The sequence below is a fragment of the Lissotriton vulgaris genome, chromosome 2_1 (genome assembly GCF_964263255.1).
Source record: "Lissotriton vulgaris chromosome 2_1, aLisVul1.2, whole genome shotgun sequence".
Taxonomy (NCBI): domain Eukaryota; kingdom Metazoa; phylum Chordata; class Amphibia; order Caudata; family Salamandridae; genus Lissotriton; species Lissotriton vulgaris.
The window spans coordinates 248,781,856-248,803,093 of NC_141687.1; the positions used below are offsets into that span (position 1 = coordinate 248,781,856).

The 21,238-nt window shown below is 41.2% G+C and overlaps 1 protein-coding gene across 1 annotated transcript in view; it reads right to left on the bottom strand.

Moving 5' to 3' along the window:
• Positions 1 to 21,238, bottom strand: part of MRPS23 (mitochondrial ribosomal protein S23) — a 94,674-nt gene that overhangs the window by 26,161 nt on the left and 47,275 nt on the right. The window contains exons 3-4 of the mRNA XM_086954841.1: positions 18,265 to 18,342; positions 11,134 to 11,257 (exon numbers count right to left, since the gene is read on the bottom strand). Of these exons, the coding sequence (XP_086810967.1) occupies positions 11,134 to 11,257; positions 18,265 to 18,342 (202 nt within the window). The remainder of the gene's footprint in view (positions 1 to 11,133; positions 11,258 to 18,264; positions 18,343 to 21,238) is intronic.

The following is a 21,238-nucleotide window of genomic DNA, read 5'->3' on the forward strand; positions in this document are numbered from 1 at the left end:
TAACAGGGGGCAGAATGAATCCCGCCCTGCGTGTTTGTCAATGAAGATGCCACCTTTTTGTGCAATACCTCTACTCAACTGGAGTACTTTCTACTGTCTAATCAGTAAGCGCTCCCTCATTTGCTAAATGCATAGGGGCAGATTTACAATAACTGGCGCATTATTGTGTGCCGCAGCTCCGCCACCCATGGTGCGCCGCATTTACAACGCGGCGCACCATGTGGCAAAAACGGCACAGATGCGTCACGCATCTGTGCCGTAAAAGCAGCGCATTGCTGGAGCTCAAGCCTTGCGCTTGCTTAAAGCAGGGGCAGGGTTTTGACGCAGCATTGGCCTAAAAGTGACTGAGTGAAATCTTGTAGATTTCACTCAGCCACTTTTAGGAGGCGTTTCTGCGCCGGAACGCCTCCTGATGGCGCAGGGCTTTACAACGTGATGCATCTCTCAGATGCATCACGTTGTTAATACCCAGCACCATGGCGCATCATTTGTGCTGCCGCATCACAAAAGTGACGCAACTGCGGCGCAAGCGGCTTGTAAATCTGCCCCATAGTGCTTTTACTACACTGTAGCTGCGTAAAGGGCCAGAAGATGTGTCTCCAGTGACCATGTGTGCCTGTGCCTGTGTTACAGGCACACATGGTCACTGGAGACACATCTTCTGGCCCTTTACGCAGCTACAGTGTAGTAAAAGCACTATACATTTACCCAATGAGGGAGCACTTACTGCATTAGCCAGTAGAAAGTACTCCAGGGCAAATCGCAAAAAAATCTGCGATTTTGCGGGGAAATTCGCGAATTCGTGGATTTATTTTGCGATTTCACGGGGAAATCCACGAATTCACGGAACGCGAATGCTTAGTAATAAGGAGAACGGTACACATTTTATATGGGCATTGCATTCATGTCTGAAACTCGTTCTGGAGTAAATCTCACACACTGCTACAAATGGCAGTAATATGACCTAACATAGTAAGATTGCACGTTGCTAACGACTACAGTGAACAAACTGAATCATGAGGTTGCTAGCGTTTATGTCAAAGTTCCAGTCCATATCCGAGTCATGCTGCGGTAAATGTATTTATTCTGGTATTTTATTTTGTGTACTTGCTTCAATCCTATCACAAAATACTTGATATTCTTTAACTCCAAGATGGCCAAGACCTTGTGACAGGGCACACAAGAAGCACACCCACATATCGTGGACCCTTGCAAAATGATAGTAAAATAATTTTCCAATCTTTGACAGGCTTACAGACTAAAATCTCTTTCTTTGAGTCTATGCTTAAGTTGCTCATCCAGTCCACGGTTTATTTTTGCATTCTGACGACACCCAGCTGATCCTCTCCCTGACCAACGTCCCGCCGCCGCCAGAGCCAACCTGCACGAAGGGATAGCCGAGTGGATGACGACCAGCCGCCTGAAACTGAACTCGGACAAGACGGAGGTCCTCATCCTGGGCTCCTCTCCCTCCGCCTGGGACGACTCCTGGTGGCCTCCCGCCCTGGGCACCGCACCCAAACCGACAGACCATGCACGCAACCTGGGCTTCATCCTGGACCCCTCCCTCTCCATGACCAGGCAAGTCAACAACGTCTCCTCGGCGTGCTTCAACATCCTACGCATGCTACGGAAGATCTTCTGGTGGATCCCCACCGAGACCAGGAAGACCGTCACCCAGGCCCTCGTCACCAGCCGACTGGACTACGGCAACGCCCTCTACGCCGGTACCACCGCCAAGCTCCAGAAGAGACTCCAGCGGATCCAGAACGCCTCAGCCAGACTCATCCTCGACATCCCACGAACCAGCCACATCTCCGGACATCTGAGAGGCCTTCACTGGCTCCCCGTCAACAAAAGAATCACCTTCCGCCTCCTCACCCACGCACACAAAGCCCTACACGACCAAGGCCCGAGCTACCTCAACAGCCGAGTCAACTTCTACGCTCCCAAACGCCACCTCCGATCAGCCAACCACGCCCTCGCCTTGAGACCCTACGGGTATGTAGCGCGCTTTATAAGTGTCACTGATTGATTGATTGACTGTTGTCTTAGTTGTTGTATTCTAAATTCAGGACTGCAAGTATCGCAAAGCACCAGAAACACTCAGGCTGGATAAACTACCATGCTTGTGTACAGGAAACGTGAGGGCTCTGACTCACCCAGGTTGCTATAGGAGCCATTTGCCATTAAGATTCATAATATCGATATTTTAGTGAGATTGAGGCTTTTGAAATGTTAGGTTGACCCAAAGATATAGGTCCCTGAGCAAACTAGTAATGCGTCCTTTTCGATCCTTGTTAATAATTAGCATAAAAATAGACTTTGCAACAATTGCTGTTCATGTTCAAATCGTTCACGTACTTTCGAATATGACAGTAGTCTAACTTGTTTAGGATGGCTTTCATGATACGCTACAAGAGGGATCTATAACTGATATTACTCTGGGTGCATTCATTCATATGGTGCTACTACCATGACATATGTACTCTGTTCATCCAGCCATCTTTAATTCCAGGTGGAAATAAATGTATCATAGACAAGTGAGTGCTATCTTGTCAGAAAAATGTTGCATGCAAAAATGTGTGAAAATACAGTGGCCCGGTTTCTTCCTAGTATTTCCAGGTGACTTCTTCTACAAAAATGGGTAACATTCAAAGCCTAGAATCCCAGAAGGTTGGGTTATGTTACAGGCTTTTATAGAACGCAATGTCACCAAAGGTTTCTTGATGCTTAACCCTTTCGCTGCTGATGACGAGCTCAGCTCGTCATCACCCACGGGTGTCGTGTGCTGATGACGAGCTGAGCTCGTCATAAGTGAAGCAAAAGAGCAATTTGCAGCACAGCGCAAAAATCCCCGCAGCAGCCATGTGGTTAAAGACTGAGACATTACTCTTTCATCAGAGAACTAAGAGTAACCAGCATTGGCATAGACAACAGGTCTAGACTTTGGGACCTTATAAGTGTTTAGTTATCCACCCACAATATCCTTGGTGCAACAACATCAACTGTTGCTTCGCTAAACACTTATAAGGTCCCAAAGGCGAGACCTATTGGCTTATACCAATGCTTGCTCTCTGAGTTATACTTGTTCTGTGGCTCGAGCTGCATGCATCTATGAAAAGCAGGCAGTTATGTCTCCAGTACCCTTTCATCAGCTAGGACTGCCAACTAAATTGCCTGCTAAGAGTCCAAAGAAGGCAACCAGACTCATCGTTGTCTCCAAGGAGACTCAATCAAATTACAGACGCATTTCAAGATTTTATGGCTCACCTTCAGTGGACTCACCACCACTGCCACCCAATGTCACCCATTTATCATTGTAAAAACATATTCATGTCCCTGGAAACTCCCTCAGAAAGAGCCAGCCTTAGAAGATTTTACCAACCCACATCAAAAATATTATCCAAGGAGATAGATTGTGTGTGTCTCAATGTATGTTGGTTTATGTGCCCTTTAATATTTTCTTACTGAGTTTTTACAGAACCTTCGGGCTAGCGGGTAATGAGAAAGCTGTGGAATGTCACAGTTTGTTGGTGCATGGTTACTCTAGAAATAAATAAGAAATCAGGCTTATTCAAATAACTGTAAAGTTTAATTTGTAAATTACAAAACTGGTGATGCTCTTCTTATTTCAAGAATGGCTAATCCATTACAGGAGTTGTTACATTAAGTGTATAGAGATTTTGACCTAACCGCAAATCTTTTCAAAACGTATATTCTAGTGACAAATAAAAAATAAAAAAACTTACAATAAGAGTCTCATTCCGTTGGAGGTCGCCTGGGGTAGGAGACTGCCCGACAAGATGTCAGTGGTCATAACGCCCAATTACAATGTGACAGCCAGGCTGACGGGCAGAAAAGTGCTCAATAACACTGCAGCTTGTGTTGTGGCCCTGGAAAAGGGCTGCAGAACAAGTCGCAGTAATATTGAGCACTTTGTTCACATTCATGCATCATGTACCAGGCACTATTTGGTGCCTGCCACACGGTGCATGAATGTGCGTGGGGGTACTACATGTGCCCCAGGACCACATTACAGTGGCCCACGGGGGACAGAGGCCCTGTTTGGGACCCCTATGCAGGAAGCTGGGTTTCTGCTGCAGTAACCCCCCCCCCACTTTTTGCCATACTACTGATGGTCTTTGACTTGATGTGCTCTGGGTCCCTGCCAATCATGTTCTCAGGGCAGGTGTTTTTTCTCAAAAACTGTACCTTGTACCTCCAATTGGTACCTCTCTGGCCACATGCCAGTCTCTTGTAAATGGTACCATGAGTACCAAGGGCACTGTGGCCGGGGGTGGACTCTAAGGGCTGCAGCACTTATTGTGCCACCCTTAGAGGCTTTGTACTTTTACACAGACACACACACTGCCATAGCAGGCTGCGTGTTCTGGTGCAGAGCAAAGTGAAGAGTCGACACCGCACACACCCCTTTGTGCCATGCTTACAACACACTGCCCTGGCATAGGTCAGCCACTCCTCTAGCTAGGTGCACTATACCAGTGGTGAGCCCTGTACCCCTGCAGTGTCTAAGCCAATTCTTAGACATTGTAAGTGCAGCAATGCCATTAAGAGTTACGGTGCTGGGAGTATGTCATTATGAACTCCACAGCCCCATAATGGCTTTACTGAAAACTGGGAAGTTTGGTATCAAACTTCTCATCACATTAAACCCACACTAATGTCAATGTTAATGGACAATGCACTCAGAGGGCATCTTAGAGATGCCCCCTGAAAAACGACCTCCCTCTGGTGGGTCCCCTGCCTGGTGCACACCAGAATGTCACCACAAAACATGCTTCTGGACCCCTAGGGTGGAAGCCTTCGCCCAGAAACAAAGTCTTTTCTGGGCGAGGTGTTCACACCTCCCCCAGGCCAGGAACAGCCATCTGTGGCAGGGGAGCTTCAAATGCCTTGCAGCCTTTGTAATGCGACTCCTAGCCTCTCCTGCTTTCACAAGCAGGTCCCCTTTCCGTTTCCCCTACTTTCCGGCTGTAAGACTGGCGGGAAAAATTAGCCAGCCCAAAGGATGTGCCCACCTCTGTCAACCACATCCCCTGAGGTGGGGGAGGTGAGGTGAAGCCCACACTTCAGTGCCCGCCATCGTGCTGATGGCAGGCACGCCTTAATCAGGATTAGGGATTGCACTCACTCCCTCACGTGTGGTGAGCACACCAAGGGTGGAGTCACCCTAAGGTCAGTAGCCCAATGGCTACTGACCTCGAGACCCCTAAAACGCCCCCTAAATACAGAATTTAGGGGGCAGCCCTGAACCAAGAAGTTGGACAAGTATGACCAAGAAGAAAGGAAGATGAAGGACCAAACTGCCGGGCCGAAGCTAAGAAGGAGGAGAAAGCCAAATGATTTGGCCCCAGCCCTACCGGCCTGTCCCCACCTCACACCTGCAGAAGTGCAACTCCAGTGTGTCCTGCATCCAGTAACCTCAAGAACCGTGAGGACCTGCGATGCCTTCCAAGGAAAAGACTTGGTCTCCCGTGAACACCGGATTTGTTCACCAACAGACCCCAACTCTGGCAAAATCCGCGAGTTTGCACCACTCTGCACCTGTCGCCTATGGCCTGAGTTCGAGTGGCCCAACACCACGAGGAGGTCTCCCCGGCGATCCTGACCTAAGATCCAGTGACCCCTGACCTTCCTCCAGCCGATGCATGCAGCCTCAATCCGGAAAGTTCCCTCCAACCGCGACCAAGAGCTGGTAAGAAGATCCGACCCTAAAGGACACCCCTGCATCCAACTGATGGTGTCTAGCAAACCCCCAGCATCCCAACTTACCTCTCCAAGCGGTGGTCGCACCCAGAAAACCTTCATCCCCGAGCCTGCAGTGTGTTTGCAAACCAGAGAATCCCCATTTAAAGTAACAGGGTACCCGATTACAAACCAGCACCCTGCACTCAACGGCCCTAGAGCTGCTGAGGATGTAACTTTGGGGGTAACTGGAACCCCATTTGCCCTGAGCTAAAGACCAGGAGCTTTGCTCCCACAACCTTGTGGCCTGCTTGTAAGCAGCCACCAACAGGCCCCCTAACCCTAATTGGAGAACACTGGGCCGTAGCACTCTGCACACGGCCAAGTGTGTAACAAGAGTGCAACTTTGAACCTGGAAGAAACCTTGTTCTAACCCTAGAAAACCCATTCCCACAACAAAATACTTCGCTGTTAACTGATAACACTATTTCCCCCCCATAGGATAACATTCACTGTTTTCTATGTGTGGAGTTGGAAAATCTATCAAAGTCTCTAAAACTGCATACAAATAACCAAAATGCGTTTACTTACCTGTTTACAGGAAATGTCCCAGGGCAGTACCCAGGTATTCTAAACTGTGTGAGAAAAGTAGTCTGTAAAGTAATTTACTTGACATCCTATTGAAAAGTCAATACAAAGTATATGTACTATATTTCAAAGTATTATATTACCAGTAATTCTACTGTAATCAAACCAAAGTATATATACACACAACTGCAATTCAAACTGTATTATTACTGCTAAGTATAAATCACTTACCTTTGCCAGGCTTGCTTGGCTCTAGGAAATAAAATAACTTAAAGAATATTTTTTATATAAAAGCAAATTGGTCGGAGTTAAGTCTTTGAGTGTGTTACAATCATTTGCTGATTGAGTGTGTTACAATCATTTGCTTAACACTACCCTCTGATAAAAGCTTACTGCTCGCCCACACTACCACAAATAGAGAGTAAGGTGGTATCTACTTTTACCTCTGCCTACCTTTGGGGTTCCACTGGACTCTGTCTGTGCACACTATACCTCACTTTGGTTTAGTATATACAGAGCTAGCTTCCTACACCCCAGAGTCCCTTTACGGCTACCTTTTCATGGGGGTGCGACCGCCATGAACAGGCAGTTAGAAAGGGACATCATGACCCTGACAGTGGTGTCTGAGCAGGCACCGCCTCCATTCAGGATCACAATTCCAACCGCCGCCCTTGTGGGATCAGTAGATCTTCTTGGAGATTGCAGCGGCGGTCCATCTCCCGATAGTCAATGGTCTGACCACCTGCATCGTAATATGGCAGTTGGCCCAAAGGGGAATCTGTTGGTAGGACCATCACCGACGGCTTGTCGGTGGCAGTCCCACTGATATAGTAATGATGCCATAAGTCAATGTTTGAGGAGAAAAGGCTGCTTCAATCAATTAAGGCATTCAGGCATCATGGTATAATTTGTGATTACCATTCATTCTGGTGTAATCGAGCTGAGTCTTTGAATAGGGAAATTCTGACAAACTGTTTTAATTTAGACTAGTGGTTTAGGAATCCCTAGCTTAAATATGTTAGAATGTGTTGCATATTAATTGGCTGACAGGACCTTTTCACTAACCCTGATAAGAATGTAAAGTTCTGGAAGAGCCCACTTTATATTGTAAACAGTCAACTGGATGGAACCTTATTTGATTAGTAATACTCATGTTAGATTCCTTTTGACTAGGCTAAGGTTTGGTAAGGAACCTGTTGTCTTTCATATGTGCATGCCCTTTATAGAGACTAGACTGAACAGTTACTGTCATGGCACCTCCAGGCTCACAGTGATGCATATTTGTAAATGTAATTCTAATATTCTGAAGAATTACCTCATCCCTTTAATTAAAGCAAATTTGCGTAGGTCCTGCTCTCCTGCTTTTTTATACCTTCTCTCTTAATTTCCCTCTTATGCTTTATTTTTGGTTAGGGACGTTAAAAGAAGAAATACATTCTGTGCATCATCTTCAAATTACCCTTTTGCTAGATATGAGCGTTATGACTGCTTTGCCTTCTTAGTGTTTTTGCTTAGACGACTTTTCTTATAGTCAGTCTGTACTTCTTATTTTTTTTTATTTATGCTTATGAAGTGTAGAGATTTTAATTTGTTATCAGTTTTTATGGTTCAGTCAGAACTGAAAAGGACAATTTTTCACTTGACTTAGGTCCCCAAACGCTGCGACAACCTCCACAACCAAATCAGAGCCCATGCTATGCTCCAGATATTAGGAAAGTGTTGACATGTTTGAAGGATGGGAATGCTGTAAAAAAAGCTTCCCTTCAGTCATCCAGCTAGACTAAGCTAAGTCAGCTGCTGCAGAATACTATCAGTGTTTGCTATGTAATCTGCTTTGTTGCTCGTGGTGGCTTGGGGGTGTTGTGTGATGTCTTGCCATTACAGAATACCTCTACATTAGCACAGAACTTTGGGTAAGATTATCATTTGGGGCGCGATAGGCTGTATGGTGACTGACCTGAGATTTCTGCATTGCATGTGTGCTTATGTTTCTGAAGAAATCTCAGATTGCATTTAAGGGGTATGGACAGAATATGGAGCTAAAAATATTAAAAAGCAAAAATATTGCATAAAAATATTGTGATTACAAAATATTGTGGTATACAAACTTGTCACCAAGAATAAATCGCTTAGTTTAGTAAATAATATTCAATACTGTTGTTTTTTATACCGTTTTCAGTAACATAGTTGTAAAAATATTGCTTTAATTACTTTAATATGCTTTAGTTAATATACTAATTTTAGGTGTTAGTTTTGTTGGTATAAATATTAGTTTTATAAAAACAGTTTGTAATTTTAAGCAATCTAGTTTAAAAAAAATGTTATTAGTCATTTATTTTACTGTAGCAGGTTGTTGTGTTTGTTGGAGGTTAGGGTGGGATGTAATTTAAATTAGATATATTTCTATTTTAATGGTAATTGTTAATTGAATATTATGTCAATTATTTGATTGTTAAAGCTTGAACATTAACATTGTACTTGAAATCTCTATTTTAGTTTTATTATTAGTAATGGAAAGTTATATTTTAGTTGTGAGTTTTTGGATGAGTAGGAGTATAGGGTGGGCAGTAAATGAAGTTATAAATAATGAAATTAAGTTGCTAATTATTTAATTTATAATGAAATGTATTTTATTTTAAAATAATATTGTTGCTTAAATAGAATGTGATTATTAATTATGTAAATTAGTTGATTACTTATTGTGCTACTGTATTATTTCTTTTAATATATATGTTGCATGTTATATGTTCATTACATATGTATTGTTTAATGTGGTTTTATTTTTTAGATGAGTAGGTTGGGAGGAAATTAAATATATAATTTTTTGTAATAATGTATATGCAATGTATTAATTGGTGATTAAGTAAAATAATTATATTTACCATTTAAAAAAACATTTATTTAATGGTGTTTGTGAAATTTGGTTGTGGGTGTAACGTTTTCTTTAAATTCAATTTCTGTTTAAATTATTAATTGAAATGAAATAAAAAAGTAATTTCATCATTTTTTTATTTTATTAGTAGTTCAACAAGTTGATATATGTAATTTTGGAATGTATATATACTTATTTCTCTATCTTGTAATTAAATTATGTTTTGTATTACGAATTGTAAATGTTTAGTTACATTAATAGGACTGGTATTCATATATGGAATCCTTGTGACGTCAGTACTTTACCTACTGTTGCTTAAACTGGCGTGGGAATAGTAAATTTAACCCCTTCAAAATCCATTTATTTCCCTATTGTTACTTACACTGGAGAGGGACTGGTAAATGTAACCCCTCCGAAGCCCAACACTTTCCCTATTGTGGCTTAAAGTGGAAGGAGTATAGTATAGCCTATCTTTAAGGAGTCAAACACTTTACCTAACATTGGTAAAATTGAATTTATATTATTTATGTATATTTAATATATTTTATGTTAATTTTCTATGTTTATTTTTAGTAACTGTGTTTTTGGGGTTGTAATAAGTTACTATTCAATATATTTCTGAAATTAATAATTATTTGGCTATTGAATTTTTTTATTGTTTTTTTATTTAGATGTGTATTTTGCATTACATTTATATGTATATTATATACATATAGATAATTATTATTATATATTTTTTAAACTGCTAAAAAGAAATCATTTGTTTTAAAAATATTTGATTTTTTTAATTAATATAATGTAAAATAAATATGTTCAATATTTATGTAATATTATAACTATATATTTATAGAAATACATACAGGTTAATGCGTTTATATAAATATATATGTATTTATATATAGTATTAAATAATTAGCGTTATTCGTTTTCTTTACATTCATTTTATAAGTTATATTTAACATTTACTACTTCAAATTGTATACATACTAGAAACACAATAGTCCCTTTTTGATGATATTGCTGTAAACTATATATTTTTTCAGATACTTTGATATTTACAAGTACAGGAACACAATATTGTGGTAAACGATATTTCTCACATGATATATTTGTCAACAATATTATTTACCATAATATTGAGTCATTGAATCTCACTTGGTCTTCCATATCAGATTCAACTTAGACACAATGTCGTATAAAGTTTTGCACCGTATGGGTCCAAGCATCTGCAGTCAGGGGTTATGGAAATTTCCCACACCGAAGCTCAGGTGTATTCTGTCTCCCTTGGGTGCAGGTTTGTTGATATGCTCGTCACTTTCATCTACTTTTCCTTATTTTTGAACTATAATCAAGCATTTAAGTCTGAGGAATTATCTACATGTACAGGGCGTGGGGGTGCGTTACAGCAGGATGGCACGCTGATATGATCACTCACCGCTATCAACAAGACATTCTGCGATCAGGAGGTCAAATCCTGCTAAGATAGCTTCAGCCTACCATCCCTCCCACGCTCAGTGAAGTAAGTGCCATACATTGGGCAATAGTAATGTCTGTTATTTAAAGCACTGAAGAAAAGCAGCTGCTATATCAGAAGGAAGCTATCATTTTCATCAAATAAACAAAGAATTATTTTTAATGATTAAAGACCGCCACTTCTCTTCTAGCCATGAACTCGGGGATAAAGTAAATGTGTAGCCCCTAACTATGCATCAGTTTAAGATGTGTGGTCTGTATGCCCTTTTAAAAAAAGTAAAATAATGCAAATTGGTCACTTGGGGAAATAGAGGGTTTGTGATTCACCGTTAAAAACATACTCAGCTGGGCCATAATTGATGAATAGGGCACCAAGTGATTCACTCCTGACCCTCTGCCACCAACCTGACAGTGATGAGCAATCACCTTGCAAGAACCTCCTATTTGCATTAAAACGTGAGCCAACAAGAACTATTCACCACACAACTTACCGGGACAGTTCCTTTTCTTCTCAATATTACTCCTTCAGCCAAGAGGGCCTTCCCGGTATCTTCAAAAAGTTTTTCTTCATCCGTTTCTCCTGCTTTTTGAAGCTCAAGGAATTTTTCTATGAATCTACAATGCAAAGATAAATCATGTTCAGCATTTTCACTGGTGACTTACGCTAAACCTGGCAGTCTCTTGCCTAGTTTGTGAGCGAGACAATAATGTGTCACATACCCATATAAAGATAACCTATTGTCGACTCAATACAAAAATATACAGCTGGGCACCTACAGAATCCTCTAAATCTGAAAATATTGCACCTGCTCACACATTAATAAATAGTGTATTAAGTCATAAAATCCCAAAATACTATGCATCTGCATTGGACTCCTGAAAAGTGTAAATATATTATATGGGTTCACAGTAAAAAAAAACTTGAAATCCAGTAATGTGCACAGAGGTACCAGGGTACACTGGTACCAGTCTGACAAAATGTATACAGCATATATACAATCACATACATATGCACCCCTCTCCATCCATAAAAGATATACATGTATGCTTTGTCAGAATTAATTTTTGGTGAGCACTGCGTGAAATCACATTGCCTATTATGGGTTAAACGGGAATTACATCCAGGTTTTAAGCTGCATCTCTGCCCCTATTGTTATTTACTTCAATGTAACATCAGTGATAATTACCTTAATATGAGAAGGTATATTTAATCTAGCTATAAAGAGTTAGAGCGATATATTCGTATCTTTAAATTACTTGCATTGGCATGAGCAGGGAGCATAATATTCGGGTGTCAATGAAGGGGGGGGGGGACAATAAGATGAACATTTGCAATTACGGAGAAATCCTGTGCCTGCTCCTTGTCATTTGCATAAACCCTTGCTATAGAATTGTATTATAGAATAGTTGCATATATACAGCATGTTATGTCTCTGACAAGGAGTTCAACTGTCTTTTTGTGAACAGGTAAGTTGCCCTTAGCATCACGCAGTTCTAGCCACGTAGATTTGACTGATCTATTACAGAAATGTACAGCTTTCAGTCGATAAGATATTTACATAATGTTTTGGTCCCCAGGAGAGTCTGGTGGGGTAATATAACACCGATCGTAAGAGTAGAATTTGGGGCTCTCGGTCGATGAAGAATGGATTGATACATGATGATCTTAAACCATTTTGGTTCATAGAAGGCATTATGTAGGAGAATATACACTTAACAAAATGTGAAACTAAAAACGTAGCTCACTAAAAAGGATGTTTTACATGTTTTTTTTTATTTTTAGGTCTGGATTTTACAGCTCAGCTGCCGAAGAAGATCCGTTACTAACAACAAAACAGTATGGACTTTTTGTCCATCGGTATGGATCACTGGCTTTCTTCAAAAAGTCTCTTTAAGCCACCAGCTTGAGACCCTAACAATCACAACTTGCCTCGGCCAAGTGAAGTATACATCACACCTAATGCTACTGGCTGTTTGTGTGTATCCTTCCACCTACATCGGAGTACGTCCATTGAAATGCATGATAAGACTACTTTACCACTATAGCAGCCTCTGTTCGCTCCCTAACATGCGTCTTGCTTTACTGTGCCAACGCTGCATGCGTTAGCCCATTGAATTTGGCTTTTGCCGAGTCTAGGTAGTTACAGCAGTTCCATCTCTCCTGTGTATGTTTATCATAGGTAGTTTTTGTTTGGATGCTATTTGTTTCTCTCTATTTTAACCCCTTGCGTGCTGATGACGGCCCAGTCGTCATGCATCACAGTGCTCGTGTGCTGATGACGGCTGGGGGCCGTCATGAATCCGCCCACTCTTCAAAACAGGCGCAGATTCGCGGGCGTGCCCAAGGGGTTAAGAAACCCCAGTTCACAAACATGACAACTGTAGGACAAATATGAACCCACACGAGAGTGGTTATAGGTTTCAGAAAACATTATGCTCATTTGGGGAAAAATGTTTTGGGTTTATTCATTGTATACTTACAAGTTTCATTTAGTTTCTTTTCCATTTTTAATATTATTTTATTTTTTGGATTTTGGAAAAGTGGAGTAAAATCTCCGGACGAAAAGTGATACCAGACTTAAAATGCACTGCGAACATATAATTAAGTGTCACCTCCTTATGAATAATCTAAAATACTGAGCGAAATACAAACCATGAAAAGTTCATATAGAATATGGTTTAAGAATAAACACACACACACACACATATATATATATATATATATATATACATATATACAATTTCAGAAAATGTTACCTTTGCGTAGAGTACACTCGCAACAAGCCTTTAAATATTAGGTAACAGAACAAATGCGATGCAGCATGCCTTGGCTGACGTGTTTCCTAATCCTGACCTTTAGGATCACAATTCCAACCTCCGCCCTGTCAGGGCGTACCCGTACCCCAACAGTCAAGGGTCCAACCGCAACAGTCAAGGGTCTGACCGCCTGCAACGTAATGAGGCAGTAGGCGCGAAGGGCTGTGTGTCAGTGGGACTGCCATCTGCAGCCTTTCTGTGGCAGTCCCTCTGGCATCGCAATGATCCTTCAAGTGTCAGTGTGGAGCCCACATAGGGGTGGTCAACCCATCATGCAGTCTGGATATGGTGTCCATGCAGCAGTGTTCAATTAAGCACCAAACGTTTATTTGAGTCCTCTCATTAGCACAGAACTAATGTTGATGCAAGTGCTGGTCATATAGGAGAGTCCATTTCAGCACCTAGTCTGAGACTATGCACATCACAGAGCCTGGTGTCAACAGCATGCTCATACAGTACACCGATAGCCAGTTTTATGTATATATATATAGGTATGTTTATCCAGCCTTTAGTCAGAGCCTAGTGCCCAAAGAGGGATGTTCATGACAGCAGCTAATGCCCGTTGTTGCGCCAAAGTGTTTATATTTACTCCACCATCTAGTGTCAGAAAGGTACCCAAATAAATGTCTCAATAACCTGCACCTAGTGACAGCACAGTGTACATGTAAGGGTATTCATTCCAGCATTTAGTGTCACTACTGCGCCTGCAAAAGGTGTTTTAACCCATATGGTTGCTTGATGATCAATTTTCACATCCCATCATTTAGGCTGTCATTTAGATAATTCGGTATGTATTATGCAGGTCCCCATTCTCAAAAGTACCGCTTCTTCAGCAGCACGAATGCATTTTGTGCAGTGGCAAAAATACTTTGGAATGGTACACCTGCATTTTTGTGTTTCAGACTAGTTTGCTACAGAGGGCACAAAAATGTTATCATTTGGAGAGGGAGAAACAATCGCACATCAATTTTCTGCACTCTGGAAATATTTTTTTTTTAGGTCTGGTGATAAACACCTTTTGTTTTTCGAACAGAAAACCTTAAAATACATACATATGCATAGGTAGTTTTAGTCAGCATACTTTCACCATTGGTCTGTTGTAGAGTCATTGACATTTTATTGTTACCCACTAGAGCATACAGTATAGGGCAATAGATCAGTCACTTCAGCCACTGCTGTACTTCTGTGTAACTGATGGCATTTTACACAAGCACAATATCATCACCCACACAGAAATGTGCTCCCTTCAGTGCCAGGGACTGCTGGCCAAATTGTGCTTTTTACCCTTTTCTAGCATTTTTTTCTTCTTATAAGAGGGGACACACTAGCTCCCAAGACACGGTTATAATGCATAGTTACCAATACTTGAATTGTTTTTGTTTTACTTTATCAAAAAACTTTCAACGTTGCTCAACCATGTGTGCGCATTTGTGCCCATACATGCAGACACAGGCGATCGCTTCGGAATTTGTTATGCAAAACTTTATTACAATAACCATTCAAAGATGGAACGGTTGCACAAATAAATGTGTGTTTACACTGCTACGTTTTTATATCCTTTATTGAGATTCAATAATACTGGACAACATAGACTTGCTTTCACATATTTGCAGACTCAGAGACCACAAGACCATTTTCGCTGCTGGATCTATTTTTAAATATATTGTACGCTTTTGTAAGTGTGGATTTTTTATGTTTTTATGTATTTTAATAATTTGTATGCAATTGTATGACTACTGTGTAAAGTCGTAATGTTTTTGACTGACCGATTACACAGGTGGGTAACAAATTCTTACAAAAACATTTCCAAAGGAAATATGCAGGAGGCATGCGTTAGCAAAGCTCATAGGTCTGCAGGCAATCAAAGACCTACTGGCTTTGCCAATGCTGGTTTACTTCATGTAAAGTGTTCAGCGGCTCACTTCTGCATGAGTGAGGTTTAGTAGGAGGATAAACCTATTAAATACCAGTTGCCGAAATAAGGATATGAGGAGCTCAATGCTCCTTTAGAATCAGTTATTCAGCAAGTTGGGGGCGTGTCATCAAAAATAGAACAGGCTTTTACAAAATGCAAATATTTATAGGCAGCAATGAACAATGTTGTTTCAACTGGATCCTGCTCAGATTATTACCTTGAACTATGGGCGGGCCATTGATGCATTAGAAACACAAGTGGATAAGTGTCTTCGGCTGCCCTTATCAATAGTGGGCCGAATAGCAATCAAAAAGATGGTGGTGCTCCCCAAATTTTTATATTATTTTAATAATATCCCAATTCTCCACACAGTTATCTTTTTTCAAACGCTCGGCACACTCCTCACACTAGTTTGGGGTGGTAAGCAAGCTCGGGTCAACTGGTTCGTTCTTACACTGCCATACGTTGGAGGTGGTTATAGCGTTCCAGACCTACAGTTATATAATTTAGTAGCCCAATGCAGCTATTCACATTCCTGGTTCCATCCTGATGCCCAGATACCATACCTCCGACCGGAGGCAGACTTTGTTCTCCCAGAAAAACTTTCCACAGTTTTACTCAAAGGCATCCCCCGGGACTCCGGAGACATTCAAACCGTTTCCACCACAAGTTGGGTTTGGGAAAGGCAGAGACGACTGACTGGCATTCCCACTTTATGCTCTTCGGCATTGTCCATCCCCAAAGCCAGTTGGATCCCGATCATGGGGGAACGCTTGTTTCAGTGCACCCTGACTAAATTTGAAATCTCCACAATGGGCGATTTGTACCCCGGTGTTCAAATCTTCTCCCTTTTAGAGGACGCCCGCTTCCGGAAAGTAGTGTAATGGATAGATTTGTAATGGGCCGTATTAAGTCTGCGCTGCGCTCTACACTACCTAACTTCCAGATTGAGCCAGACTTCTTCCCCCGCTCACATTGATACTTGAAAGCACAAGCAGCGCACATTTAAACTCCAAATTATACAAAGCCTATGCTAATATGAGGTCCGTCAATGACAACAAGATCCGCTGCAAATGGGAAGCTGATTTGGGACGTCCGATAACGGATGAGCAATGGGCCAAGTACAGTCCCGCAAGAGGTTTCACTCAACAGCAAACACAAACTCCTCCACTTTAAGTTTTTGAGTCGCATTTACTTTACCCTTGCTATAGCGCATGGAATTGACCCATCCAGACCACAAAATCGTCGCAAGTGCGCGGTGCCACACGCTGACTTTGCTCATCTCACTTGGACATGCCCTAAGCTACTGGCATACTGGGAACCCATTCATGATATTCTTGGGAAAATAATAAAACTACCCCTGATCCCTACACCGGAAATGGCTTTGTTGGAATATACAGTCCATTTCCCCAAGAAGATTAGGCGGTTCGCTTCGCTGCGGTTGCTATTAGCGAAGCGAGAGATTGCAATACATTTGGGACGGAAATCAGCACCCTCTGCACAGGGCTGGCTCCGCAGCTTAGCATACTGCAATGTCCATAGCGAAAATTACGCAAACATAATGCCCAACACATCACGTCCCAGAGACATATGGGGTCCATATCGTTCATATGTGGAAAACATGTCTCGCACAGCCAACTCCCCCGTAGAACAGGGCATTGTTCCGACAGGTGTGGTGTGATCCTCCTGACCCAATCCTTTCTGGCAATCTGTCAACACCCGGCTGTTGTGATGAGCCCTGGCATAGGAAGGGCGATCCTACACAATTGACTATCAGAATGCATTCATACGTTGTGGTTTTGAGGGATCGGTTCTCGCTGTAAATTGTAAAAGGTTCCTTTGATATATAATTTCTTTTTTTCCAGCCTGGACAGGCATATCACCTGTATTGTATTTCTTTTTCTTTTTCTCTCCTTTCTGCGATATTGGACAGCAACAATGTATAATAATTAATGAGTGAACGGATTTGCACATGTGTATCCTCTATATGTACGTAAAAGGAAAATAAAGTTTAAAAAAAACAATGTTGTTTCAACATGAACAAATTATTTCTGTCTCAGTCTTAATAAAGTAATTTATCAAAGTGTTATTAAACTAATCTAGGTCCTAAACAGTGGGAACAAAATGAAAATACATTTAGATGTTCGACACTGCACACATTACACTCTCAGAACAAAATTCACAAACCTTTTCATGCGAGTGACATACTCCCAGAAATAAATACCCTAGCCAGGAGTAAGACTACACTGCTCACAGAATAAAACTTTCATGAATAAGGCCCTCGGTGACTGAGTGAATATACAATTGCAATGTGAGATCGGTTAACTAACAAATATGGATGAACTCAATATGTTGAATTGTAGAAGGCACATCCCGAAGTGTAGACCCCTCCCAAATGACTTCCAATGATCCTTGCAGGAGTTTTACACATATAAAGGAAGTGGCCTAAAGTAAGCCAGTTGTTTGTTTCTGATAAATACTTTCTGCTGTCCTGAAGGCAGAAACACAAAATACAAACACATCACTAAGCCCAATCAATACAAGTAGCTGGACATTTTGTAGCACATTCAGCATCCACTAAACTGCAGCACCTTGGGTAGCTTCTAATCTTTAGCTACGGAAGGCTTCACTAAGCTACGAACAGAAGAGCTTTGTATTTCAAGTCCGGACAGTGAAAAATAACTGGGTGTAAGTAAGTGGTATTGGTATAGCGCAAACCTAGTTAAAAGGCAGGGAGCTGTATACATAAAGCAAAGACACAGTCAACAAGAGGCTGGGCGAGAAGCCACGTTCTGAGGGTGCCGGTGGACTGTTACTTCGTCGTGCTATATAGAACACCAAGTCACATTTCATCACAACTCTGTAACAAGATTTCAAAGATTTGTTTTACCTCTGGCTTGTTGATTTGAAATTATGCCGAGACAGATCAAATGCTTTTGGTCCATTCCCATAAATCTCGTAAAACTTTCTGTTAGAAGAGGAAAAACAGTCTTAAATTGTGTGGTATGTTTAAAACGCACATCCATGTCAGCTGCAGTGTACACTTAACACAGTAAGGAAGGAGATTAGACGTCGATGCATTGTCATGGATACTTTGTAAAACGGAGACAACGGGTAAAAACAGTTATGAATACATTACATATACGTTAGTTCAAATTTTTCAGTAAAGTGAATAAAATAAATTACATGGCCCCAATATATTTATACTATGTGAGTAACTTCTTCTGAACACAAGATAAGGGCTTCTAGGAAACTATAATGTTAGGTTAAAAAGTTTGCTGCACACCACTGCTATGGAGTGCAATTCACTAAAATTGTAGTTTTGAGTGACAGTTTCACAGAGTGCAGAAACTTGGATATTTTGTCATTATTATTATTATTATTAATTCACATTTGATAAATCGCATGGCTAACCTTAGGCCTCCCAGCACTAGCAGCAGAAAGTGAAGGAGAGAATTCTCACGACAAGTTCTGAAAGTGCCATGTTTTTAATTGCTTCCAAAATGAGAAATAATGGGTCAATGAACGGAGATAGGTCGGGAGCATGTTCCATAGTCTCGTCGCATTGTAGGCGAACATACGGCCTCCGGCTAGAGCTCATATGACTTTAGGTACTGTTGCCAGGAACAGATTAGCTGATCGCAGGCATCTTGAGGGCCGGTGAAATGCCATAAGGGTGATATTTATTTTAGGGCCAATCCCCTACAGTGTTTTGAACATTATGTGTTCCTTTATTAGCAGCCAGTGCAGTGATTTCTGTGCAGGCTTAGCAGACTGTGATCTGGGGATGTTGTGCAGCAGCCTGGCTGCACAGTTCTGCATAACCTGCAGTTTTGGGGTGCCCATGTAGAAAGAGTTTCCACAATCTAACCGGGACAACACTAGTGACTGTACCATGGTCCCTCGTGCAGTTTCAGGAAGCAGGGGGGGAATTTTACGCATCTGTCCGATGATGCCGTAACAAGAGGCTGCTAATTGTACTGCTTGGTGTTCAAATTTAAGTGCCTTGTTCAGCCATACTCCAAGGCTTTTAATCCTTTCTTTGGGTTTTGGAGACGGGCCAAGACATTTGGGCCAACTCAGTGCGGGAGTAGTGTTGGAATAGTTACCAAGGACCATTAAATCCGTCTTGTCTCCATTGAACGTAAGACATAACTGGTCCATCCATGCAGCCACCGTTCCCAATCAAGATTCTAGTTGGCTGACACCTTCTTTACTCAGATTTACACAAATTACTCAAATGTTGAAATGTAAACAGCCATTGTAAAATACATTTATAATTGTTCTAAGATTTGCCAAGCTTGCCCCAATTGTGAAGCTGAAGAGACCTTCGGGTGCCATTAAATGGTCAGTGAATTGTACAACCTACACGGAGAAGGTTAATATGGAGCAAGCAAAAAAACATCTTGATACACCAACTTGCCTATAGGTATGAACTAGGTTGGCCTTCTCCTCATGCTCGGTCGTCCATTAATTCCACTCCAATTCCGCCCCAATTTGGACCAATTAAGATAAGTGTTTATAGCATGTAATACTATCACAAGACAGGTCGTTTTGTCTTAATTATATTGTGCCCAGTCTTGTGTGTCAATGCTTACTTTATCTGGTGTACATTCTGCCCCAGGCTTTCACTCTAGTGGAGAAACGAGTCTTGCAGCACTCTGAAACAACCACAGTAAACCTAGACAAAAACTGACTTATATAAAAGTGTTGAAATACAATTTTGTTTGTGCAACCATCAAAGAATTGTTTCCATTGATATAAAGGCTCACATACCAACAGAGTAACACAAATGCAAAGGAAACTCGGATCAAAATTATGGTGGGGACTAATTTTATTAATTTGACAGTCTAAAAAGCACAAAAATCTACTAAGCTATGGAAATGGCTACAGAAAATAGTTCACACGCTTATGCACAATTTAAAATCTACATTTGATATCATTCTATGTGACGTCGTAACTTGGCCTATAATAAGAAAAGACAATATTCAGAAGGAGGCAAATACATAAGAGTTTAAAATACATAGACTAACAAATTATTTATGGTGCTTTAAAGAATAAATGTAATATGTTTGAAATGAAAGGGTAACATTAAGGAATCGATAATGAAGCCAATACGTTGTTTTGGTAGCAGTTACATAGCTTACAAAAGACTAATTGTAATGCGAGTAATGCTCGGTTAACTGACAAATATGGATGTACGCAAAATGTTGAATTATAAACAGTACATCCCAAATTGTAGCCCCCTCAGAATTTCTTCCAATGATATTTGCAGGAGTATTGCACATATGAAGGAAGTGGGTTATCCCTAATCTAATTTAGCTATCGGCAATAAAATTCAAAACTTTGATGAAATAATGTACGGAAAAATTTTATTAGTTAATACTAGGAGTCCTAATTCAATGTATTTTACCAAAACGATTAACTGCACCAAAGAATAGATGCCCAATACAGCTCACACAAGAACGAGTGGGTGGGGGAACTAACTACAGGTATAGATGCAGATTGGTCACACGATGGTTGGCCTACAACGGCAGCCTGGGGACCAGTGATGAGCTAGGAATATTGACCGCCACCTGTGTTTTGCACAAATGCCAGAATTATAAGGGGGGTAGTCACCAGTACTCGACACAGTAACATAGTTACTTGCTGGCATGTAGGTGGGCAGTACTGCTGTTCAGTCTCTGGATGGATAAGGCAATGTATTATGTAAGTTGAAAATGTCAATAAACATTCTTTTTTAAAAATGTAATCCTCCGAACGGAAAGCAAAAATGCTTTATTGTGCAGACCCCCTTGCACTGACAGACGCGTTTCGCCTTGCGGTTTTTTCAATGTCAGTTACCCTATGCAAAACCGGCAGCA